Genomic DNA, 26,371 nt, shown 5'->3' with positions numbered 1-26,371 from the left:
AAGGAAGAGAGGTGACTTGATCGTGGTGTACAGGGCAATGAGATGCCTAGATGGAGTAGATAGCCAGAGAGGTTTCCCCAGGGCAGAAGTGACTGTCACGAAGGGTCATAATTTGAAGTGTTTGGAGGCATGTATAGGGGCGATATCAGAGGGAGGTTCTTCACACAGAGAATGGTGGGTGTGTGGAATGCACTGCCAGTGGTGGTGGTACAGTGACAGATATTAGGGACATTTTAGTGACTGCAGGACAAGCACATGGATGGCAGTAAATTGAGGTGTGTGTAGGTTAAGTTGATCTTAGATTAAGATAAATGCGTGGCACAACATCGTGGGCCAAAGGGCCTGTACTGTGCTGTACTGTTCTGTGGCCCATGTTCTATTTCTGACACCACTGGCCCAGTTGATCAAGATCCTATTGTACTCAGTAAAACATCTTCACTAGACCACAAATTTTGCTGTCATCTGCAAACTTACTAACTATGCCTCTGATATTCTCATCCAAATTAGGGTTATAGAGATGTACAGCATGGAACAGACCCTTCAATCCAACACATCCATGCCGACCAGATATCCTAAATTAATCTAGTCCCATTCGCCAGCATTTGGCCCATGTCCCTCAAATCCCCTCCTATTCATATACCCCTATAGATGCCTTTTAAATGTTGCAATTGTACCAGCCTCCACCACTTCCTCTGGCAGCTCCACCTTCTGCATGAATAAATTGTCCCTTAGGTCCCTTTCAAATCGTTCCCCTCTCACTTCAAACCTATGCTCACTAGTTCTGGACTCCCCCACCCTTGGGAAATACCTTGTCTATTTATCCTATCCATGCGCCTCATGATTTTATAAACCTCTATAAGGTCACCCCTCAGCCTCCGATGCTCCAGGGAAACAGCTATTCAGCCTCTCCCTGTAGCTCAAATCCTCCAACCCTGGAAACATCCTTGTAAGTCTTTTCTGAACCCTCTCAACTTTCACAACATCCTTCCTCTCGCAGGGAGATGAGAATTGAGTGCAGTATTCCAAATGTCTAACCAAAGTTCTGTACAGCAGCAACATGACCTCCCAAACTCCTACATCAAGGCACTGACCAATAAAGGCAAGCATAACAAACATTTTCTTCACTATCCTATCTACCTGTGACTCTATTTTCAAAGAACTATGAACCTGCACTCCAAGGTCTCTTTGTTCAGTAACACTCTCCAGGAACTAACTGGAGAAGTTCTGCCCTGATTTGATTTTCCAAAATGCAACCCCACACATTTTTCTAAATTAAACTCCATCTCCCCCTCTTTGGCCCATTGGCCAATCTGATCATGGCTCCTTGGTACTGAGCTAACCTTCTTCACTTTTCACTACACCTCCAATTTTGGAGCCATCTCCAACTTATTAACCATACTTCCTATATTCACATTCAAATCATTTACATAAATGACAAAAAGCAGTGAACCCAGCGCTGCTCCTTGTGGCACACCACTGGTCACAGGCCTCTGAGAAGCAATCCTGACAAAGTGAGGACTGCAGATGCTGGAGACCAGAGTCGAGAGTGTGGTGCTGGAAAAGCGCAACAGGTCAGGCAGCATCCGAGGAGCAGGAGAATCGATGCTTCAGGAGTAGGCCCTTCATCAGGAATGAATCTGATGAAGGGCTTATATCAGGCCCTCTGGTTTACAGTTCTCTTCCTTTTCCTTACTACCTTTCTTAAATAGTGGCACCACGTTAGCCAACCTCCAGTCTTCCTGTCAATGAAACAAATATCTCAGCATGGGGCCCAGCATCACTTCCCTCCTTTCCCACAGAGTTCTAGGGTACACCTGATTAGATCCTGGGGATTCATCCACCTTTATGCATTTTAAGATGTACAGCTCCTCCTCTTTTGTAATATGGACATTTTAAGATGTTGCTATTTATTTCTCTATGTTCTCTATCTTCTTCTTCTCCATAGTAAACACTGATGCGAAATACCCATTTGGTGAAGTTGTTTTATATTCACAACAAGGATTACAAACTTGCCCCTCTGGCAAGATCCGCAATCCAAACTTACATTGATTCTCATGGAAATAACTTGCTACCAGGATTGTTTTGCCATTGACTAGAAATTTGATTAGCAGTTATCCAGCCATACAGAATTTGAATACTGGTTAAAGGGAGTAAAGGGATGTCAAAGATTGTCATCTTCAGGACAGAAGTATGAATACCAGTTTAAAACAATCATGGCAGTGTTTACGACAGGAAAAAAGGGTGCTGATTGGTTGGGAATTTCACTCTAATTGGCCTAGATTGCTCAAGCAAAGGGATCCATAAGATCCAAACAAACGTAAAACTTGAATATGTTCTTTTTGTTTGTAGAGAATTTGTCCCTATGTATGGGTCCCTGTTGTTTCTAGGGCAGCATGGTGTCTCAGTGGTTAGAACTGCTGCCTCACAATGCCAGGGACCTGGGTTCAATTCTAGCCTCAGGTGACTGTTAGAGTTTGCACATATTCTCCCTGTGTCTGCGTGGGTTTCCTCTGGGGGCTCTGATTTCTGCCCACAATCCAAAGATAAGTGGGTTACGTGGATTGGATGTGGGAAATGCAAGGGTTATGGAGAACTGGGGCTGGATCTGGGTAGGATGGTTGGTATGTGCTGAATGGCCTATTTCCCCACTGTAGGGATTCGAAGATATAATTCCCCAATTGGGAGCATTTACTGAACAGTCCTCACTGTGCTAATAGATACTTCAATAAAAAAATAACATAATGAGCGAACGTGCCCCAATCTCAGTACCTGCAAACCACATGATCCATTTAGATACCATGGATGTGAAATCCATCCTATTATCAGGAGGTGATTTTCAGGGAGAGGTGGGCACCGCAGGGAGTGGAGTGTTTTATTTCCCCCTCCAACATTATTTTGATTTAACCCCTATCCTCCCCTTCACTGTTTGATCACGCAGCATTACCCTCTGATGTGAAGGGCACTGCTTGCCACTGGCCACTCAGGTGTTTCCTTTCTTCCTGGTGGTGGAAAATGAATAAAGATTTACACACTAAAAAGAAAAGATAACCAAGAGATTAGAATCTCCTCAGATGAGGACTGACTCCAACCTGGCTGCCACAGCCAGTGTACTGTGTGCATGAATATATAAAAGGTGACTTGGTGATGGGACACCGACTTCTGTACAGTTATTTCATATCTCATATCGTCACTTTGCCTCCTGATCTTCCCCTTAAGAATGCCCCAACACTCTTCATACTGTTCAAGAGATTCCTTGGATCCCAGTTGTCTACATCTAATATGTGATTTTTTTTTATTTGTGGCTAGAACCTCAATATCTTTATTCACCCATTGTTCTCTAATCCTACCATCTTTATCTTTCACTCTAACAGAAAAGTAATGACTCTGAACTTTCGTTATCATTCTTTTGAAAGCCTTCCACTTATCAGATGTCCCTTTACCTACAAATGGTCCACTCCAATCAATTTTTGAAATTTTTTTTATCTCATACCATTAAAATTTGTTTTACTTCAGTTAAAAACTTCACTTTTTAAGGCATGCTTATCCTTTTCCACATATATTTTAAAACAAATAGAATTATGATCAGTAGACCCAAAGTGTTCCCCTACTATCATTTCAGTCACTTGCCCTGACTTATTATCTCAGAGAAGGTCAAGTTTTGTTCCTTCTCTAGTATGAATATTTACATATTGATAAAGAAAATGTTCTTGAACACATTTAATACATTCTTCACCATCTAAACCAGTCAATGTCTAGAAAATTAAAAACAGATCCTATTACAACCTTATTATTCTTACACACATCTGAGATCGCTCAATGTATTTGTTTCTCAATTTTCCTCAATGGAACTACAGTGCAATTCAATGGAGGTGATCATTCCTTTTTTAATTCTAATTTCAGTCTATATATTTTCACTGGATGATTTTTCAGAAGTATCTTCCGTAGTTGCAGCATTAATGTTTTTCTTAATCAAAAACGCTACTCCACCTCCTCATGTTTCTCCTTCTGTGTCTGCATAGTATTTACCAGTGATGTACTTAGACACGCAGATACCCATTTCACCTCAAAACTCTGCAAATTATAGCTATTTAGGTAATAATCGTTTCCTGTTTTTCCTGCCAAAATTGACAACTGCACATTTTCCTACGTTATAGGCAATCTACCAAATATTTGCCCACTCACTTAATCTATTGTCAACTGTTCTAATGGAGTGTTGTCTAACCTTTTAATGTGAGGAGCCACATTTCAATATTTTTCCCACTCAAGGGACGAGTGCTTAAATTTCAGAAAGTTTCAGCACAATATGCAAGTTAAATTTCAAAATAAAAGTTGAGGAAAAAAATAAATAAACAGGAGGTGAGTTTCAGGGAGAGGTGGGCACCGCGGGGAGTGCGGTGTATTCTTTCCCCCTCCAAATCTAGTTTGATTTAATCCCTGCTCTCCCCTTCACTGTTGATCACGCAGCAATGCCCATTGATAAGGAGACCACTGCTTGTCACTGGCCACTCGGGTGTTTCCTTTCTTCCTGGTGGTGGGATATAAATAAAGATTTACCCACTTGTTGTTCTTCACTGTGTTTCATACCTGCACACACACAACATGGGTGCTGGGGAAAAAAAGCACTACCGCTAATTGATGGCAGTGCGGGGGGAGGAAAAGAAAAGAAATAAGAAATGAAGATAGGAGATGCTTGCATCAAATTGGAGGCAGAAAATATCAAAACCGACTGAAGTTTGCACATGTAGGCCTTGGAACAATGCTTGAAAGTTTTTTTTAAAAGCAGTAATTTTCCTTCAGCAGGGCTTTGGAGTTTAGATTAGATTACTTACAGTGTGGAAACAGGCCCTTCGGTCCAACAAGTCCACACCGACCCGCCGAAGCGCAACCCACCCATTCCCCTACATTTACCCTTTACCTAACACTACGAGCAATTTAGCATGGCCAATTCACCTGACCCGCACATCTTTGGACTGTGGGAGGAAACCGGAGCACCCAGAGGAAACCCACGCAGACACGGGGAGAACGTGCAAACTCCACACAGTCAGTCGCCTGAGTCGGGAATTGAACCCGGGTCTCTGGCGCTGTGAGGCAGCTGTGCTAACCACTGTGCCACCGTGCCAAGTTGTATTGTCAAAATTATTAAACAGCTGTTTTCTTAATTGTAAAAAATTTATAAACAGGAGGTTGCACACACATGACATGGGTGCTGGGGAACAAATGAGCACTACCGCTGTTAGGCGATAGTGTGGGGATTTATATATAAAAAATAATCAGGAGATTAGCTCTACCGCTATTTGGCAATAGTGTGGGGACAGGATTATAAAAGGAAAATATAAATAGGAGGTTAGAATCTCTTCAGTTCAAGGACTGATTCTGAGCTGATTGACCACAGACAGTGTATAGTGAGGAAAAGAAATTCCCTATTGGAGAATTTCTCTTTTGGCTGTGTTAAGCTGCCACCACTGAAAAGAAAAGTCATAACTAGGAGATTAGAATCCCCTCGGTTCAGGGGACTGACTCTGAGCCGGCTGGTCACAGCCAGTGTACTGTGCACTAGTAAGTAAAGGGTAACTTGGTGACAGGATACCAGCCCCTGTGCAGTTATTTCACTTTCCTCAGATGTGATGCTCAGAACTGGGCACAGCCACACTAGAGATGGTCAAACTAGGGCGTTGTATCTCTGAAGCAAAACTTCTACCAAAACTTTGGGTCATTAAGATATAAAGGTCAGTGCTTTAAAAATGCCTTTCACTGACAGCCTGTACATTATTGAAACTTGATCTGTTTGTCTGATTCCTCCTGCTTCAGTATAACTGTTCTCAGATTCCTTAGTGTCTCTTTGGAACTCTGCAATGTTACAGCTTTAATGTCTTACGTCAGTCCAGTTATGGTCCATTACATTTCTTCAAAAGCCAGGGATACTGCTGAATGTTTGCAGAGCTAAGGTGCTACGAAAATAAAGGACTGCAGATGCTGGAAATCCAAAATAAAAACACAAAGTGTTAGAGAAACTCAGTGTTTCTCTCTCCATAGATGCTGCTAGACCTGCTGAGTTTCTCCAGCACTTGGTGTGTTTTATATGTGTCATAGAGTCATAGCGATGTACAGCATGGAAACAGACCCTTCGGTCCAACCTGTCCATGCCGACCAGGTATCCCAACCCAATCTAGTCCCACCTGACAGCACCCGGCCCATATCCCTCCAAACCCTTCCTATTCATATACCCATCCAAATGCCTCTTAAATGTTGCAATTGTACCAGCCTCCACCACTTCCTCTGGCAGCTCATTCCATACACATACCACCCGCTATGGGAAAATGTTGCCCCATAGGTCTCTTTTATATATTTCCCCTCTCACCCTAAATGCGGGTGTAATGAATATGTATATGACTCTCTGAGGCATCTGTGAGGTAGCTGTGACCTCAGTCATGATGCGTTAGGACTCTACTAGGACATTGGAGCCATCACAGCTCAGAACAAAGTGCTCTGTAACCTTACCACCATGTACAGTCCATTGATAAATGTAGCCTGAAAAGTTGAACTGAGCTTGTAAAGGCCAAAGAACCCACATTGGAATGAGTTATAACAGTGCCCATTCCTCTAGTTATTTTTGTTTAGTGCACTTACTGCAAAAATTTAGAGGGTTTAGAGGGATATGGGCCAAATGTTGGCAAATGGGACGAGACTGATTTAGGAATCTGGTTGGCATGGACAAGTTAGACCGAAAGATCTATTTCATTGCTATGACTCTAATTAATAGCACTGTGGGATACCTACATCTCGGCCCATGAACAGCAGAAGGTGGCTCATCACCATCTTCTCAAGGATAGTAAGGGATGGACAATAAATGGTATTCACATTCTGTGGTCAAATAAAAGCAAAAACTGGTTTAAAAACGGACAGGAGGAGGGGAAAGCCATTCACACAAATGTAGAATATAAGAGCAGGATTAGGCCATTCAACTCCTCAAACCTGTGCCACCATTCAATATGATCATAGCTGCTCATCGAGTTCAATACCTAATCCCACCTTTATTCTATTACCTCTTGATCCCTTTAGCCATGAGAACTTTATCTAACTCCTTCTTGAAAACATTCAATGTTGTGGCCTCAACCACTTCCCATGCCACTGAGTCCCACAGGCTCCCCACTCTAATTTTCCATTCGGTCAGGTCATAGATGATCTCTTGTCTATCTGCCTTGGTTCAAATGCCTCTTTTATTCTCCCCTCCTAACAAAATAAACGACCAAAATGTGTAGGTGACTGCATGCACATTCACAGCTTTCTGGCCAGGGAGGAGAGAGAGAGAGAGAGAGAGAGAGTTCCAGATTACCATTGCAAGGTATGTCAGATAAAGACATTTTGTGAAATGAAATAAAATCCCACAGCCACAAATTGATTGAGTTGCATTTTGTTTCAAGCACACTGAAGACTCTGAATCTCCGAGCTATGAGATTGAAACCTGGCTGTGTCAAGCACTCATCAAAGTAAATTAAATCGTTGGAGTAAATGATGCAGAAGATACAGTTCTGAGACTGATGGACTGAATTAATATGTCACTGAACAATTACAGCTATGTTTTATTGCGAGGAATGCTTGTTGAGAAATATTTAACATTAACCAAATTTAAATTATTCTACTGTACAACACAAAAGGACATTTTATCCATCATGTCTGCACATAGGAACAGGAGTAGACTAATCAGCTCAACAGGCCTGAGCCACTCGCCAATACATTCATTGAACACTGCTTTTTACCCACGCTATCTCCATTTCCCGTTGATAATCAAACATTTATCAAACTTTACTTTAAATGCTAAGGTAGCAGGGCAAGGGTATAAAGTGGTTAACAAGACATATGGGATACTTGCCTTTATTATTAAAGGCATAGAGTTTAAGAGCAAGGAGGTAATACTGGAACTGTATAAAACATTGATTGGCCACAGCACAAGTGTTGTGTACAATTCTGGAATCCACATTCCAGGAGGGATGTGATAGCACTGGGAGAGGGTGCAGAGGGAGATTTACCAGGATGGAAAGTCTCAGTGATGGAGAGAGATTGGACAGACTGGGGTTGAGCAGTGGAGACTTGGGGGGGATCTTGATTGAGATGTATAAAATTGTGAGGACATATACAAGGTGGATAAGAATTTGTTTTCAGACTTTATTTAAAAAAGTGAAAATGTGGCTGGTACACTTATAACATTTAAAAGGCATATGGCTAAGTACAGGTTTAGAGGGATATAGGCCAAATGATGGCAAATGGGACTATTCAGTTTCGGATACCTGGTCAGTATGGACAAGTTGAACTGAAGGATCTGTTTCCATACTATACATTTTGATGATGTTTTACTCTGCATTTTTTTCACACGTTCCACAAACTCCTGACTACGAGTGAGAGTGCTGTGAGAAAGCCATGAGGGGGTGGGTTCTGTTGCACGGTCAATGCTCACCACGTTGCACCAGGGCGGTGAGTTGTTTGGTGCGGGTGTCCCAGAGATGTTCCCTGAAACATTCCATGACTTGGCATCCTGTCACCCCAATGTCGAGGAGACCACATTGAGAGCAATGGACCCTGTAAATGAGGTGTTTGGATGTGCAGGAAAATCTCTGCAAGGATCCACTGCTACATGCACGTTTTGGGCCTCCTCCACTGCCAAATCCAAGCCACCCAATCACTGGAGGAAGAACGCCTTGGGACCCTTCAGCCACACAGCATTAACATTGAATTCACTAGTTTCATAATCTCCTCTCCCTCCACCTCATTCCAGATCCAACCCTCCAACTCGGCACCGCCTTCTTGAACTGTCCCACCTGTCCATCTACCTTCCCCACCTATCTGCTCCACTCTCCCCTTTGACCTATCAACTTCACCCCTCCCCAACTGCAACTACCTATCACCTTCCCAGCTACCTTCCCCCCAAACCTCCACCCTCTCATTTATCTCTCAGCCCCCTTTCCCCCTCCCACATGCCTGATGAAGGGCTTATGCCCGAAACATCGATTCTCCTGCTCCTCTGATGCTGCCTGACCTGCTGTGCTTTTCCAGCACCACACTTTTCGATTCTGATCTCCATCTGCAGTCCTCACTTTTTCCTACATAATTGGTTTGCTGAATTGAATTGTGATGGAAGATATGTGATTTATATACATAATTTTGATTATAAAAGTTTTGATTTCAAACTAGAGGCATATGGATGTTGGTCTATTTTCTTGAGAAGGGGTTTAATAATTGACTAGGACAACCTTTTCAGAATCATGATGGTAAACCAGTACGTGTCAGAGTACCTGAATGGAGGCCTCCTGGAGTGTTGGCTGTTTGTTTAAATTGTGAAGTTTTTATGACATGAAATTAGAGAAAATGAAGAGCCATTAGATTAGCAGAAGCTAGGATAAGACCATAAGACCATAAGACATAGGAGTGGAAGTAAGGCCATTCGGCCCATCCAGTCCACTCCGCCATTCAATCATGGCTGATGGGCATTTCAACTCCACTTACCTGTATTCTCCCCATAGCCCTTAATTCCTTGTGACATCAAGAATTTATCAATCTCTGCCTTGAAGACATTTAGCGTCCTGGCCTCCACTGCACTCTGTGGCAATGAATTCCACAGGCCCACCACTCACAGGCTGAAGAAATGTCTCAGCATTTCTGTTCTGAATTGACCCCCTCTAATTCTAAGGCTGTGTCCACGGGTCCTAGTCTCCTCGCCTAACGGAAACAATTTCCTAGCATCCACCCTTTCCAAGCCATGTATTTCCTTGTACGTTTCTATTAAATCTTCCCTTAATCTTCTAAACTCCAATGAATACAATCCCAGGATCCTCAGCCGTTCCTCGTATGTTAGACCTACCATTTCAGGGATCATCCGTGTGAATCTCCGCTGGACACGTTCCAGTGCCAATATGTCCTTCCTGAGGTGTGGGGTCCAAAGCTGGACACAGTACTCCAAATGGGGCCTAACCAGAGCTTTATAAAGTCTCAGTAGCACAACGGTGCTTTTATATTCCAACCCTCTTGAGAAAAGTGACAACATTGCATTCGCTTTCTTAATCACGGACTCAACCGGCATGTTTACCTTTAGAGAATCCTCGACTAGCACTCCCAGATCCCTTTGTACTTTGGCTTTACGAATTTTCTCACCGTTTAGAAAGTAGTCTATGCTTTTATTCTTTTTTCCAAAGTGCAAGACCTCGCATTTGCTCACGTTTAATTCCATCAGCCATTTCCTGGACCACGCTCCCAAACTGTCTAGATCCTTCTGCAGCCTCCCCACTTCCTCAGTACTACCTGCCTGTCCACCTAACTTTGTATCATCGGCAAACTTCGCTAGAATGCCCCCAGTCCCTTCATCCAGATCATTAATATATAATGTGAACAGCTGCTGCCCCAACACTGAACCCTGCGGGGCACCGCTCGTCACCGGCTGCCATTCTGAAAAACTACTTTTTATCCCAACTCTCTGCTTTCTGTCAGACAGCCAATCCTCAATCCATCCCAGTAGCTCACCTCGAACACCATGGGCCCTCACCTTGCTTATCAAAGGCCTTTTGGAAGTCTAGATAGACCACAGCCACTGGGTTTCCCTGGTCTAACCTACTTGTCACCTCTTCAAAGAATTCCAACAGGTTTGTCAGACACGACCTCTCCTTACTAAATCCATGTTGACTTGTTCTAATCAGACTCTGATCTTTCAATAATTTAGAAACCTCATCCTTAATGATGGATTCTAGAATTTTACCAACAACCGAGGTTAGGCTAATTGGCCTATAATTTTCCATCATTTGTCTTGATCCTTTCTTGAACAAGGAGGTTACATCAGTGATCTTCCAATCATCCGGCACTTTCCCTGACTCCAGTGACTTTTGAAAGATCTCAACCAATGCGTCCACTATTTCCTCAGCCACCTCTCTCAGAACTCTAGGATGTAGCCCATCGGGGCCAGGAGATTTATCAATTTTAAGCCCTTTTAGCTTTTCTAGCACTTTCTCTTTTGTAATGGCAACCATATTCAACTCAGCCCCCGACTCCCTTTAATTGTTAGGATATTACTCATATCTTCCACTGTGAAGACTGACGCAAAGTACTTGTTAAGTTCTCCTGCTATTTCCTTATCTCCCATCACTAGGCTTCCAGCATCAGTTTGAAGTGGCCCAATGTCTACTTTTGCCTGTTGTTTGTTTCTTATGTATTGAAAGAAACTTTTACAATCATTTCTAATATTACTGGCTAGCCTACCTTCATATTTGATCCTCTCCTTCCTTATTTCTCTCTTTGTTATCCTCTGTTTGTTTTTGTAGCCTTCCCAATCTTCTGATTTCCCACTGCTCTTGGCCACTTTATAGGATCTCTCTTTTTCTTTAATACATTTCCTGACTTCCTTTGTCAGCCATGGCTGTCTAATCCCTCCCTGGATAATCTTTCTTTTCTTGGGGATGAACCTCTGTACAGTGTCCTCAATTATATCCACAAACTCCTGCTATTTTTGCTCTACTGTCTTCCCCGCTAGGCTCTGCTTCCAGTCTATTTTTGTCAGTTCCTCTCTCATGCCCTCATAATTACCTTTATTTAACTGTAACACCATTACATCCGATTTTGCCTTCTCTCTTTCAAACTGCAGACTGAACTCTATCATATTATGATCGCTGCTTCCTAAGTGTTCTTAGGATGAGGAAGTTAGTTTGAGGAACACCTGAACGATGTAGGATTTTTTTTACTAGAAAAAGGAAGCTGTTCAGAGAAATTAATGGAATAAATTACCTCAGTGTAAGGAATTCAGTTTTTGAAAATGTCTGGACCAGGGGTGCTTGGTAAGAAGTCTGCAATTGGTTATTCAAAACTGAGAAAGTCTGTTCTGTTGTGTGAGTCAAATAAAAAAGGCTTCACAACCCAGATGATTGGAACAGAAAAGAAGCAGTGAAGTCAGTCCATTCACTGTAAAGCTGAATGGATGGGATTTTGTAATTCTGGGTGTTTAAACTATGTTATATTTACACAGCTTGATTTGTTTTAATTTTAATTTTCTTTCTGTTCCATAATAAACTTCTGCTTTATTTTTGAAACAAATCTGCTCCCTAGTATACACATGTTCCAGTGAAAGACTGAATGCTAAATTTCAAAAGAAGTTATCTATCAAGCCAGGTTTCCTTCTGGGATGTGACCTGTCCAGTAGTGACACCAGCTGGGACAATAACAATACATAGAAGTGATATAATGTGACTGACACTTAAAAATTTCAGAATCGGACATTGGGAAGTGTTTTTGGAGCGAAAAGACCTGTTCTAACCAATCCCTTGTCACCTAATACAGTATAGAGAGAGACTATTCAGCACGGGGCGGTGTTCCCATGTATCTGCTGTCCTCGTCCTTCTAGATGGAAATAGTTGTGGGTTTGGAAGGTGCAATTTAAGTCAAAATACATTTTGATTGCTTTCCTGTAAGTCTCCCTCTCTCCTCTGAAATCACACAATGTCGAACCACTCAAAGCCTCAACTTATCTTTTCACCTTTTCGAGCACAGAAATTGTTTTCCATTATCTATTTGGATGATTATAGTATAGGACGGTAAATAAAACACATTTCCTGGTGAATTTCTGCAGTGCATTTGCAAATCATACACACTGCTGCTACTAAGTATCAGTGATGGAGGGAGTGGACGTTTGTGGATGTGGTGCCAATCATGTGGGCTGCTTTGTCCTGGATGGTATCAAGCTTCTTGAGTGTAGTTGGAGCTGTCCCCAACCAGGCAAGTGGGGAGTATTCCATCACACTCCTGACTTGTGCCTTGTAGATGGTGGGCAGGCTCTGGGGAGTCAGGAGGTGAGTTATTATCTGAAGGATTGCTAGCTTTTGTCCTGCTCTTGTCGCTGCTGTATTTATATGACTAGTCCATTTCAGTTTCTGGTCAATGGTAATGAGAGTTATCTGTCTGATGTAGGCACTTATCCCAGACAATTTAATTTAAAATACCTTTTAATTGCTTTCCTATAAATCTCACCCCTCTCTGAAATCACACAAAGCCTAATCGCTTCAAAAGCCTAAATGATCTTTTATAGTGTAGGAACTATTTCCCATTTTCTTGGTGGTCAATTACGGTATAGGGCAGTGAATAAAAACACCGACAGCATTAGCAGAAAGAAAAAGGTTGTAAAACAATTGATTCTTTAAAAATGAAGAACATGATTTCAGCAGCGCTGAGGGGAATATATTGATCTTTCATTATTAATGATCCAAATGCTTTCGGGTGATCATTTTGTGAGGAAACTAGTGTGCAACAATAACAATAACAAAAGCAAACTGGCCATTTCCAGTCAAAATGGCTACAGAAGTGCACAAACATTTGCACACTCACGCTCGTGCAGACAAAACACACTTGTTGAAATGTTAATAGGAATTTTGGAACAGGAGTAGGCCATTCACGACAGTGCATTGTGCAAAACAAACAAAAAAAATCGCGCACAAGTATTCTTTCATTAGCTGCCCACAGACTGCTGGAAGCAAATAACAAAAGGTTTAGAAGACCACAGCAAACGGTAATGCCTTGCAGTTGTGTGTGAATCTATTATTAGCAGTGATCCCTGAGTTCCAACCTGAGGCATTAAACCTTCATTTAGACTGGCAGTAAATCGCTCACCTATCTCTCAAATAATCTCAAGCAGACTCACCCCCACCCCCTCTGTGGGTCCCCTCAGGTGACATCCAACAGCTTTCACAAAGACTGTACTACAGGGGAACATTTCCCACAGGCACCCTTCCAGGTAACCGGCAAAAGGCTTTTAGACTCACAGCAGGTGGTTGGGATCTGGAAAGCGCTGTTTGAAACTATGGAGGAGGTAGATTCAGTGAAGGCTTTTTGAGAGAGTGAGAGAGTTGGGGGTTATTAGGAAAGAAAGGCTTCAGAATGAAACGCTCTTTCAGCAAGGCAGTGCTGACAGGATGGACTGACTGGCCCCCTTCTATGCTGTAACCATTCTGTAATTTGGAGGGATTTTCCTTCTGCAGTCCAAAGGTGTGCAGGTCAGGTAGATAGTCCATAGGAAATGCAAGATGAGGGGGATTGGGTCTGGATGGACTGCTCTTTGGAGGGTCAGTATGGACATGATGGGCTGAATGGCCTGTTTCTACACTGCAGGGTTCTATGATTTTATGATATGGAATGTACTGGCTGCAAAAGTAGTGGAAACAAATTCAATAATGAGCCAATAATTCAATAAATAATTCAGTAAATTCTGGAAAAGGAAATTTGCAGAACTCTGGAGGAGGAGGGGGATTAATTGAAGTGCATTTTCAACATGCTAGTTCAAACGTAATAGGCTGAATGGCCTCTTTCAGTGCTATATCATTCTTTGATTCCTTAATCAGAGGTCTTGTTTAAAGTGATGTCACTGTTGTTCAGTCTGGTTTTATTCAGAAACCCACGCGATGGTATTTGGTGTTACAGTCCTCGAATCATAGAGATGTACAGCACAGAAACAGACTCTTTGGTCCAACTTGTCCATGCCGACTAGATATCCTAAATTAATGTAGACCCATTTGCCAACATTTGGCCCATATCCCTCTAAACCTTTCCTATTCATATACCCATCCAGATACCTTTTAAATGTTGTTATTGACCAGCCTCCATCACTTCCTCTGGGAGCTCATTTCATGAACACACCACCCTTTGTGTGAAGAGGTTGCCCCTTAGGTCCCTTTTAAATTTTTCCCCCTCACCCTAAACCTAGAGTGGACTCCCAATCCCAGGGAAAAGATCTTGTCTATTTACCCTATCCATGATTTTATAGACCTCTATAAGGTCACCCCTCAGCCTCCGAAACTCCAGGGAGTATAGTCCTAGCCTATTCAACCTCTCCCTATGCTCAAATCCTCCAACCTTGGCATGAATTGTCATCTGATAAAATTGAATTTGCCAAAAGCGAGGACTGCAGATGCTGGAGATCAGAGTCGAGAGTGTGGTGCTGGAAAAGCGCAGCAGGTCAGGCAGCATCCGAGGAGCAGGATATTCAACGTTTTGGGAAAAGCCCTTCATCGGGAATGAGGCTATGAGCCAAGGGAGTGGAAAGAGAAATGGGAGGGGCTGGGGCTGGGGGAAGGTTGTCTGCCTTACACTTACCAGTAAATTGAAAAATGCAATACAAAACATGGTAATGATAACCATTTTATTGCATGCAATTTGTACCATCTCAATCAGGAATCCGTGAAAAATAGTAACATCCAGGCAACAGGAAGTTGCTACATTTGACTGCCCCAAAATAGTAGTTACATTCAACACCAGCTAACAACAAGGTCAGGACTTGTTGTAAGATTTTCAATAGATCATTCAAAACAGTTTAAGGGCTGCCAATCAGACAGTTGACAGGAGCAGTCAGAGGAGGAAGTGATTAACTTTGCTCTGCCAGGGAGTCAGGTAGTTCAGAATAGGGAAGGGATGTTCCATCCTGATGCTGGAGCTGACAATGAGTCATAGAGTCTGTGAGATGTACAGCACGGAAACAGACCCTATGGTCCTACCTGTCCATGCTGACCAGATATCCTAAATTAGTTTAGTCCCATTTGCCAGCACTTGGCCCATACCCCTCTAAACCCTTCCTATCCATGCACCCATCCAGATGCCTTTTAAATGTTGTCATTGTGCTAGCCACCATCACTTCCTCTGGCAGCTCATTCCAAACACGCATCACCCTTTGCGTGAAAAAGATTTACCCCTTAGATCCCTTCTTTCCCCTCTCTTTCTCTTCTCACCTTAAACTTATGCCCTCTAGTTCTGGAATCCCTTACCCTAAACAAAAGACTTTGGTTATTTACCCTATCCATGCTCCCCATTATTTTATAAACTTCTATAAGATCACCTCTCAACCTCTGATGCTTCAGGAAAAATAGCCTCAGCCTATTCAACCTCTCCATATAGCTCAAATCATCCAACCCTGGCAACATCCTTGAAAATCTTTTCTGAACTCTTTCAAATTTCACAACATCCTTCCAATAGCAGGGAGATCAGAATTGAGTGCAGTATTCCAAATGTCTAATCAATGTCCTGTTCAGCTGACCTCCCAATCCTATACTCAATGCACTGACCAATAAAGGAAAGCATATCAAACATCTTCTTCACTCACTATCCTGTCTACTTGCAACTTCACTTTCAAGGAGCCATGAACTTGCACTCCAAGGTCTCTTTGTTCAGCAACACTCCCCTGCCCCGATTTGCCTTTTCAAAATGCAGGACCTCACATTTATCTAAATTGAACTCCACCTGCCACTTCTTGGCCCATTGGCCCATCTGATAAAGATCCCATTGTACTCTGAGGTAACCTTCTTCACTGTCCACTACACCTCCAATTTTGGTGCCATCTGCAAACTTACTAACCATACCTCCTATGTTCACATCTAAATCATTTATATAAATGATGAAGAGTAGTGGACCCAGCACTGATCCTTGTGGCACTCCACTGGTCACAGGCCTCCAGTCTGAAAAACAACTCTCCACCACCATCTTGTGTTTTTTTTAAGTTTGAGCCAGTTCTGTAACCAAATGGCTAAAATCACTTCCCTAGCTTCCCACAGAATCCTAGGGTACGCCAGGATTTATCCATCTTTGTGAATTTTGTGATGTCCAGCACCTACTCCTCTATAATATGGACATCTTTCAAGATGTCATTAGTTACTTCCCCAAATTCTGTCTTCCATATTTTTTTCCACAGTAAACACTGATGCAAAATACTAATTTAGTACCTCCCCCATCTCCTGTGGTTCCACACACAAGCAGCCTTGCTGATCTTTGAGAAGTCCTGTTCTCTCCTTAGTTACTCTTTTGTCCTTAATGTATTTGTAGAATCCCTTTGGATTCTCCTTAACCCTATTTGCCAATGCTATCTCATGTCCCCTTTTTGCCCTCCTGATTTCCCTCTTAAGTATACTCCTACTGCCTTAATACTCTAAGGATTCACTCGATTCACGTACCTGACAAATGCCATTTGGACACAGAAGTCTGGGATGTCAGAAGGAGCAGGTAAATGTTGGAGTCAGAAAAGATCTTGAGCACTGTGGGGCTCCGAATAAGGCGTGTGCCATTAATAGTTCAGCACAGCCGAGAGTGAATGTGAAAGAAGCCCAAAAGCAGGATTTGCTTTGTACAACTGGAGAAGATTAAGGTTTGGAGAAATACAGGGGCAGAAACAGCTTGGTGAAGCTAACTGTCTGTAAAAAGCTGCAATTCTGTCTGTGAGTAGCGACTAATATTGTCGTTCCCGGAACTGAGGGGAACACAGCACTGATTGAGAGAGCAAACTATCAGACTAATGAGATTATGGAATTCCTTATAAAATTTTAATGAGATTTGATGAACCACAGTGGTACAAACATCTGTTGGCTTGCTGAGAAATCCACATGTATTGATATGTAATTATTTGCTATTTGCTGTGCTGTGTGGGGTGTTTGACACAATGTGTCTGTTATTTGCCTCAGGTTAATTCTGAATGTTTGAATATAAGTTTATATATATATATATAGAATTGTTTACTATACTAACTTCTAACTTAGTAAAGTTTATTGTTTGATCAAAATTATGGAGTATTGCGGCTTTATTCTCTTAGCAGTCCCTTGGATCTCTTACTCTGTCTATTTAAAAGAAAACTACTGCTCCCTAGCTAGATTATAATCTAAACATGGCACTCTAGTTTGGGATTGCAACACAGTGTATTGAGAATATTTTATTTCAGGAAAAGGAAAGGAAAACCGAGAAGGTTAGATATGGAACTGCACTCTCCTGTATCTTGCAAAGTTAAACTGAGTATTGACTCATCAACTTTATATTTGGTTCTACATCCATGCTGATGTATGCTATATAAAGTACTACTGTTGTATCCTAACGTACACCAAGTTTCATTCACCCATCACCCTCCCTGTGCCCCCTGACCTACATTGGCCTCTGGTCTCACACTTTCAAATTCTCAGCCTTATTTTCAAACTTTGCCTTAAACTAGGGTTTAAACTAGTTCCGCATGGGGGTGGGAAGCAGACCTACTTATCTGAGAGGAGGGTAGTTGTAGATGGGGCAGTGACAGGATGTAGTGAATCTATTGAGAATTAATCATGTGATTAAACAAAGGGATTGGTTAAAGTGTGTCTGCTCCAATGCGAGGAGTGTCTGAAATAAGAGTGATGAACTTAAAGCATGGATCGGCACTTGGGACTATGATGTTGTGGTCATAACAGAGATGAAAATGTGTTGCTGGTTAAAGCACAGCAGGTTAGGCAGCATCCAAGGAATAGGAAATTCGACGTTTCAGGCATGAGCCCTTCATCAGGAATGATTCCTGATGAAGGGCTTATGCCCGAAACGTCGAATTTCCTATTCCTTGGATGCTGCCTAACCTGCTGTGCTTTAACCAGCAACACATTTTCAGCTGTGATCTCCAGCATCTGCAGACCTCATTTTTTACCCGAAGGTCATAACAGAGATGTTGGTTTCTCAGGGGCAGGAATGGTTGCTAGATGTTCCAGGGTTTAGAACATTTAAAAAGAACAGGGAGGGTGGAAAAAGAGGAGGGGGTGCAGCATGGCTAATCAGAGAGTGCATCATAGCTACAGAAATGAAGGTAGTTGAGGAAGGTTTGTCTATTGAGTCAGTATGGGTGGAAGTTAGGAACAGCAAGGGAGCAGCCACCTCATTGGGGGTTTTCTACAGACCCCCTAATAGCAATGGAGAGATTGAAGAACTCATAGGCAGGCAGAGTTTGGAAAAATACAGATGTAGCAGGGTTGTTGTTGTGGGTGACTTCAACTTTCTCAATATTGACTGGTACCACCTCAGTGTGGATGGTTTGGATGGAGCCGTTTTTGTCAAGTGTGTTCAGGACAGTTTCCTTACTCAGTATGTAGACAGACCGATGAGGGGAGAGGCCATTTTGGATTTGGTGCTTGGCAATGAGCCAGAACAGGTGTCAGATGAAGATAAAATCCCACCCATCCATCCTTTGAAGTGTTTGTGTGCACACACTAGTTTTTCTCTACCTGAAGGTGAGGTATCAAAACAGAGGTGCCGTTGATCGAGGGCTACTGCAGGCTGCAGTGTGACATAGACAGGATGCAGAGCTGGGCTGAGAAATGGCAGATGGAGTTCAACCTGGATAAATGCGAAGTGATGCATTTTGGAAGGTCGAACTCGAATGCTGAAGACAGGATTAAAGACAGGATTCTTGGCAGTGTGGAGGAACAGAGGGATCTGGGTGTTCAAGTACATAGATTCCTCAAAGTTGCCACCCAAGTGGATAGGGTTGTTAAGAAAGCATATGGTGTTTTGGCTTTCATTGACACGGGGATTAAGTTTAAGAGCTGTGAGGTTTTGCTACAGCTCTACAAGTCCCTGGTGAGACCACACTCGGAATATTGTGTCCAGTTCAGGACACCCTACTATAGGAAAGATACGAAGGCTTTGGAGAGGGTGCAAAGAAGGTTTACCAGGATGTTGCCTGGACTGGAGGGCTTGTCTTATGAAGAGAGGTTGACTAAGCTCGGACTTTTCTTTCTGGAGAGAAGGAGGAAGAGAGGTGACCTATCGAGGTTTACAAGGTAATGAGAGGCATGGATAGAGTCAATAGCCAAAGACCTTTCCCAGGGCAGGATTGGCTGGTATGAGAAGTCATAGTTTGAAGATATTACGAGGAAGGTATAAAGGAGACATCAGAGGTAGGTTCTCTATGCAGAGAGTTGTGAATGCATGGAATGCGTTGCCAGCTGTGGTGGTGGAAACAGAGTCATTGGGGACATTTAAGCAACTGCTGGACATGCTCATGGACAGCAGTGAGTTGAGGGGTGTGTAGGTTAGGTTATTTTATTTTAGATTAGGAATAATCCTCAGTCAACATTATGGGCCAAAGGGCCTGTTCTGTGCTATACTTTTCTATGTTCTATGTTCTATTTTGCACCACCCTGTCTTTGTAATGTCCTCCAATCCCTCATCCCTCCAAGATCTTGCCCTCCTGCAGTACTGGGCTGTTTTAACCGCTATTGGCCTGATTGCCCATCTCAATAATTTAGGGATCTGTTCAAATGGTTTTCAAAACGTGTTCTCTTTTAAAGGGCTTGACATAAATCTCAACGTAAAGGAAACTTGCAACTTATTTATGTGTTACACAGAAAGGAATGGAGTTGTTGGGGTTTTTCTTGCATGTATCAGGACAGATGAGAGCATGCCAACGTTCTAAGGGAGCAACAATTTGATTTGCATTAAACACTGGCAGCTGTGTCTTCAGTAGTCAGGACCATAAACTCTGGAATTTCCTCCCTAAAACTCTTCACTTCTCTCTCAGTCTCCTCTCCTAATATGCCTGTTAAACTCAACTCTTTAACCAAGCTTTTGTTGTCTGTCTTTCACGCTGCAAGTTTTATCTGCTGATGCTCCAAAGTGCCTTGTAATGTTTTCCTCCTTGCAGGTAGACAGGCAGGAGGCCGGAAGAACACGGTAAGCCAGGCAGCATCAGGAGGTGGAGAAGTCAACGTTTCGGGTGCAACCCTTCTTTGGGTCTGGGGGTGTGTGTGTGTGAGGGGAACTGCAGAGCTGGGGGAGTTGGGGGAGTGGTGTTTGGGGTGGCGAGGGAGGGATAGGTGAACACAGGTAGAGGGTTGGTCGAGGGGAAGAATGAATCCGGTTGGTGGCTGGAAGAAAGGGTCAGTCAGAGGAATGAAAAGGAGGGGGAGGGGCTGGGAAGGGAGTTGCGTGATGGGAAGGGAGGTTATTTGAAACTGAAGAACTCAATGTTGAATCCTCCGGGTTGTAGGTCGAAGATGAGGTTTTGTTCCTCCAATTTGCGGCCTGATTTGCTGCGGCAATGGAGGAGGCTAAGGATGGTCAAGTCAGAGGGGGGAGTGAGAAGGGGAATTAAAATGGGCAGTGATTGGGAGGTCAGGTTGGCTATATAAATGCAATTATTGTTGAGTGTATGGTGGACATGGGACATATATCTGCTTAGCAGTACAGAAGTTGAGTTAAACTGGGTCTATTTGCCAATAAATCAGAATCCTTTTCTCACCAGTATAAAAATTGTTGTTCTCTTAAAAATCTGGCATTCCTACATCTGTCCTGATGCATACAAAAAATGTCAACAGCTGTTTTCCTTCCTCTGCAATACACTTATAAGTTGCTAATTTCCTTTATGTCAAGATGTAATTTTGCCTCAGTTGCAGCCCTTTCAAAGGAAATACAGTTTAAAATAAAAACTCAAACAAACCCATAAATCTTGCAAACGTACACTCAGGCCAGAAAGAAGACAAAGCATGGGGAATTGTAACCTACAGTGCTGCCCTGGGCCCCTGAGAATTTATTCTATCCACAGGCTCAAAATTCCTCATGTTAAAGCAAAACATTGCAGCTGCAGGAGATATGATATTTTAAAAAGTAAGTGCTGGAGAAACTCAGCAGGTCTAGCAGCATCTGTGGAGTCATAAAGCCATATAGCACAGAAACAGACCCTTTGGTCCAACTTGTGCATGCTGACCAGGTTTCTCAAACTTAACTAGGCCCACCTACCTGCATTTGGCCCATTTCCCTCTAAACCTTTCCTATTCATGTATGACTTTGTAACTGTACCTACATCTACATCTACACTTCATCGGAGTCCAGCATCACTCTCCTTCGCAATACCCTAAAGTTCATATAACTTGTCACTGGACTAGAAACATTAACTCTTGATGTGGCTCAGTGGTTAGCACTGCTGCCTCACAGCACCAGGGACCCAGGTTTGATTCCATCCTTGGGTGCCTGTGTGGAGTTTGCACATTCTCCCAGTGTCTACGTGGGCTTCCTCCCACAATAGATAGATGTGCAGGTTAGGGCAGACAGGCCATGGGAAATTGCCCCATAGTGTTCAGGGATGTGTAGGCAAGGTGGGTTAGCCATGGGGAATGCTGGGTTGCAGGGGTAGAGGGGTGAGTTGGCCTGCTCTTTGGAGAGTCAGTGTGGACTCAATGGGCCGAATGGTCTACTTCCACACCGTAGTGATTCTATATTTCTCTCTCCACAGATGCTGCCAGACCTGCTGAGTTTCTCCAGCCATTTCTGCCCGCATCATTATCGATTGTTGCTGTAACTAAAATATTTGGGTCTGTTGTACTGTACCCCCAGGAACAAAACAAAATTAAATGTACTAACTGCTTACTGTATGAGGGTTGAGTGTTTCAGTACTTTACATCACTTGCTCTGATTAATCATTTCCCGGATGAAGATAAAATCCCACCCCTCCATCCTCTGAAGTGGTTTTGTGTGCACACACCAATGTTTCTCTACCCGAGGGGCGAGGTATCAAAACAGACCAGAGACTGCAACGCGTGTTCAACTCCTGGCTCTGTCTCTCGCCTGGCCTGGAGGAGGAGACCATTCGGCCCATCGGAGCCGCTGCAACATTCGCTCAAATCACAGCTGATCCACAACGGGAGGCTCACAGGGTCGCTTGGATCTTTGGACGGATGTATTCCTACTGGATGGCGATGCCCAAAAGGGCCAGTATGGAGACGGTGGGGCCGAATAGTCGACTGTCTGCACGCTGAAGGCGAGTTCAAAGATATATATAAAAAATAAATCCCAAACAGCGATTTATGTGGGAGAAGCTCAGGATTAATAAAGAAAGCGAAACTGCAGAAGATGGTAATTCTGCAAATACACCCCACAGTCAGTAGTTTTTATATAAAGTGGTCTTTCTAAAATCTGTATTAGATAGACACAGGAGAGTAAATGAAATATTTCAGGCGATATGGTAAATACAAAGAGATTATTGAGTGGATGGGTATCGACATGCGTGGAAAAGTACTCCTGTTAACAATTAACCCCACAGGCAGTAAATCTGCTTCGACAATGGCCTCTTTTATCAAACAGGATCTGGGGCAGTTTGCAATGCAGAGCGGCAGGGACTGACATCAATCCCATAGCCCCAGCTCTCTCACTCCCCAAAGGGCAGGCAGCGCTTTTCCCAGCCTCAGAGAGAAAGAGGGAAGGAGAGAGGGAAAGAAGAGGAGAGGAAAAAGGGGGGGGGAAGGAGTGAGAAGGAAGGAGTGAGGGAAAGAAAAGAAGGGGGGTGGGGGAAAGGAGTGAGAGAGAGAGAGAGAGAGAGAAGCCAGCACAGGAAAGGATACAGAGGATGGAGGGAAGGGAAGCAGGAGAGAAAAGGACAGAAAAAGAGGGGAGAGTTAGATAAAGTAAGGACAGGCTGGGAAGTCAGTGAGTAACTCCGTGTGTGTGGAAAGCCCGGGGGGGTGGGGGTGAAGCAGATAGTGCTTCTTCCTCCCCCCCGGCCTGGCTCTGTGTCAGTGTGGGAGGGCATCTCCCTGAGGGCGTTGTGGAACTGGGGTATTAGTTAGAAATTATCAATAACAGGCTCTCTCTCTCCTCTCTCTGCCCCCACCCTCAACCCTCAAGGATCTGATCCTTGACACCCTCTCTCTCTCTCTCTCTCTTCTGCATTTCTGTCTTCTACCTCTCGCTTTTCGCGCTCTCTCCTGTCTTTGACTCTTTTTTTTCTCCTATCGCTCTCTCTCTCCTGTCCACCTCTCCCTTTCATTCTCTCATCTATCTCGATTTCTCTCCCTCCCGTCTATCGTTCATTCTCCTGTCTATCTATCTCTCTCCTTTCAATCTCTCTCTTTCCTGTCTATCCCTCTCTCCCCATCTCTCTCTCGTTCTCTCTTTTTCTGCTGTCTATTTCTGACTCCCTCCTGTCTATCCACCTCTGATTCTCTCTTGTCTGTCTGACTCTGTCCTGTCTTCCTATCTCTCTCCCTCTCTCGCTTTCCCTCCTGTCTGACTCTCCCCTGTCTCCTCTCTCTCTCTCGTCTATCTGACTCTCTCCTGTCTATCTCCCTCTCCCTCCCTTCTCCTAATCTCCTATCTCTCCCCCTCCTCTTTCTATCCTATCTAACTCTCTGCTGTCTATTTCTCTCTCTGTCTTCCCCTTCTCTTTCTCTCTTGTCTGTCTGACTCTTGTCCTGTCTTTTCTATCTGTGTGTGGTGCTCAGATCCCTACTGCTTGGCACATGCGTAAAAGCAGCAGCGTCCCCCAAAGTCCCAGCAACACACAAATCAAAACACACACACATACACACATATACACAGAGAGAGAGAGAGAGAGAGGCTATGTGGAGCCCTCCGCCTGAAGACACCATTGCCGCTTACCTGGAACATGGAACATCAGGGAGCAATGCAGCCGGCCTCTTGCTCAGACAGTTCTGCTCTGCTGTGCTCACCAACACCGGAGAAACTGCAAACAGCCGTCTTCCAATAGCTGGCTTAAGGTAGGCAAAAAGAGAGAGAGAGAGAGAAATAGTTGCTCTAGGGCTTCTAAACCCCCCAAGGCAAGGATCAGGGTACAATTAGCTCATTGCAGCTTCTCGCGTCTAAACCAATCTGCAAAGTTACATTTAATTAACTGTGCACCCAGGTGCAGCACGGATTTTTCTGCATTTCTTTTGTTCTGTGTGTATTTTTTTGTGTTCCTGTTCTTTTTTATTTCCATTTCACAATCGTGCTGGTTAATTTTCAGTTCCAGTATTTTTTTCTCTCCTCCTCTCCCTGTGCAACAGTCAGCGCCAACTTGCTGATTACTCTCTCCCTCCCTCCCCGGCTCTGTACAGAAAGCTGATTTTAATCGTTATGATTAGTTTTGATGTGATATATCCTGCGGGCGAATTCTCTGCAAATGGATCGAGCGTTTTCTTTGCCAAGAGAGAAGGAGGGACAGGCAGGAGAGGGACAAAGCAGAGGGAGGGAGGGAAAGGGGAGACACAGAGAGAGAGAGAGAGGGAGTGGAAAAGGAGTAAGAAAAGAGAGGGGGAAGGAAGGGAGGGAAGAGAGAGAGAGAAAGGAGGGAACAGAGAAAGGAGAAGGGGCAAAGAAAGACAGGGAAGGAAGATGAGGAGGAGAGGGGGTAGACAGTAAGGAGAGGGTTGGAGAGGATGAAAAGATGATTGGATGGTAGGGGATAGGAGGAGGCAGAGTTCCTAGCTGTGATTCTCAGTTCTGATGGAGAGCTTGCCAAGTTGTGGTGTATTTACTGATGGTGGGCCTGTCTGAACAGGGCTGTGCATTTCCCTCACTGCCCATATATCTCAGTGAGGCTCATTCCTGCGGCCCCCTTCCTGAAGGGGTCCTGCCTGGTATATACACACACTCACACTGCAGGATTAGGAAATCTTGGCAAGGCCTGTGCAGTGTGTTCCCACCTGGTGGTTGAAGGTGAGCAGAGGGTTGGGGGAGGGTTGGCCTACTCTTCATTGCCCTCTCGCAGGAAGTAAAGAACATTGCCACAGGCAACACTGCAATTAAACAAACGTAAGATGTGGGAGCCTTGCCTTGTTTAAAGTATCAGATCTCAAGGCTGGAAGTCTTGTTGCTGGGTGCTGGCTTTGCAAGCCATTAGTCACATGGCGCAAGAAAAAAACTGAGCTGGATTGAAGTGAAATTGTGTAGGCAAGAGTCCTCTTACCAAACAGCTTCCAGTTAAAGTCATCCAGTAATAAAAATGAGAATGGCAAATGTTACTGTACCACAACCCTGGTAATTATAGACCAGTGAGCCTTACTTTGGTTGGGGTTAAAGTGTTGGACAAGGTTATAAGAGATAAGATTTTTAATCATCTAGAGGGGAATAAGTTGATTAGGGATAGTTTTGTGAATGATAGGTCATGCCTCCCAAACCTAATTGAGTTCTTTGAGATGGTGACCAAAGAGGTGGATGAGGGTAAAGCAGTTGATGTGGTGTATATGGATTTCAGTCAGGTGTTTGATCAGGTTCCCTATGGTAGGTATTGCACAATATACAGAGACACAGGATTGAGGGTGATTTAGCAGTTTGGTTCAGAAATTGGCGAGCTGAAAGTACACAGAGGGTGGTGGTTGATGAGAAATATTCATCCTGGAGTTCAGTTACTAGTGGTATACCGCAAGGATCTGTTTTGGGGCCATTGCTGTTTGTCATTTTTATAAATGACCTGGATGAGGATGTGGAAGGATGAGTTAGTAAATTTACAGACAATACTAAGGTCGGTGGAGTTGTGGATAGCGCCAAAGGATGTTAGAAGATATAGGGATATTAAATTACTTACAGTGTGGAAACAGGCCCTTCGGCCCAACAAGTCCACACCAACCCTCCGAAGAGCAACCCACCCAGATGCCTTCACCTAAGACTACGGGCAATTTAGCATGGCCAATTCGCCTAACCTGAACATTTTTGGACTGTGGGAGGAAATCAGAACACCCGGAGGAAATCCATGCAGACACGGGGAGAATGTGCAAACTCCACACAGACAGTTGCCTGAGGCTGCAGGTTACAGAGGGACATAGCTAAACTGCAGAGCTGGGCTGAGAGGTGGCAAATGGAGTTTAATGCAGAC

General features: G+C 43.7%; 1 protein-coding gene across 1 annotated transcript in view; it reads right to left on the bottom strand.

Annotated features, from left to right (window-relative positions):
- kctd1 (potassium channel tetramerization domain containing 1) overlaps nucleotides 1-24,607 on the bottom strand; it is a 249,825-nt gene extending 225,218 nt beyond the window's left edge. Inside the window, exon 1 of the mRNA XM_060823893.1 lies at nucleotides 24,157-24,607. Coding sequence (XP_060679876.1) covers nucleotides 24,157-24,165 — 9 coding nt within the window. The 5' untranslated portion in view covers nucleotides 24,166-24,607. The remainder of the gene's footprint in view (nucleotides 1-24,156) is intronic.
- Between the last annotated feature and the right edge of the window lie 1,764 nt (nucleotides 24,608-26,371).

The sequence above is a fragment of the Hemiscyllium ocellatum genome, chromosome 4 (genome assembly GCF_020745735.1).
Source record: "Hemiscyllium ocellatum isolate sHemOce1 chromosome 4, sHemOce1.pat.X.cur, whole genome shotgun sequence".
Lineage (NCBI taxonomy): Eukaryota > Metazoa > Chordata > Chondrichthyes > Orectolobiformes > Hemiscylliidae > Hemiscyllium > Hemiscyllium ocellatum.
This window is presented reverse-complemented; position numbering and strand designations above follow the sequence as displayed.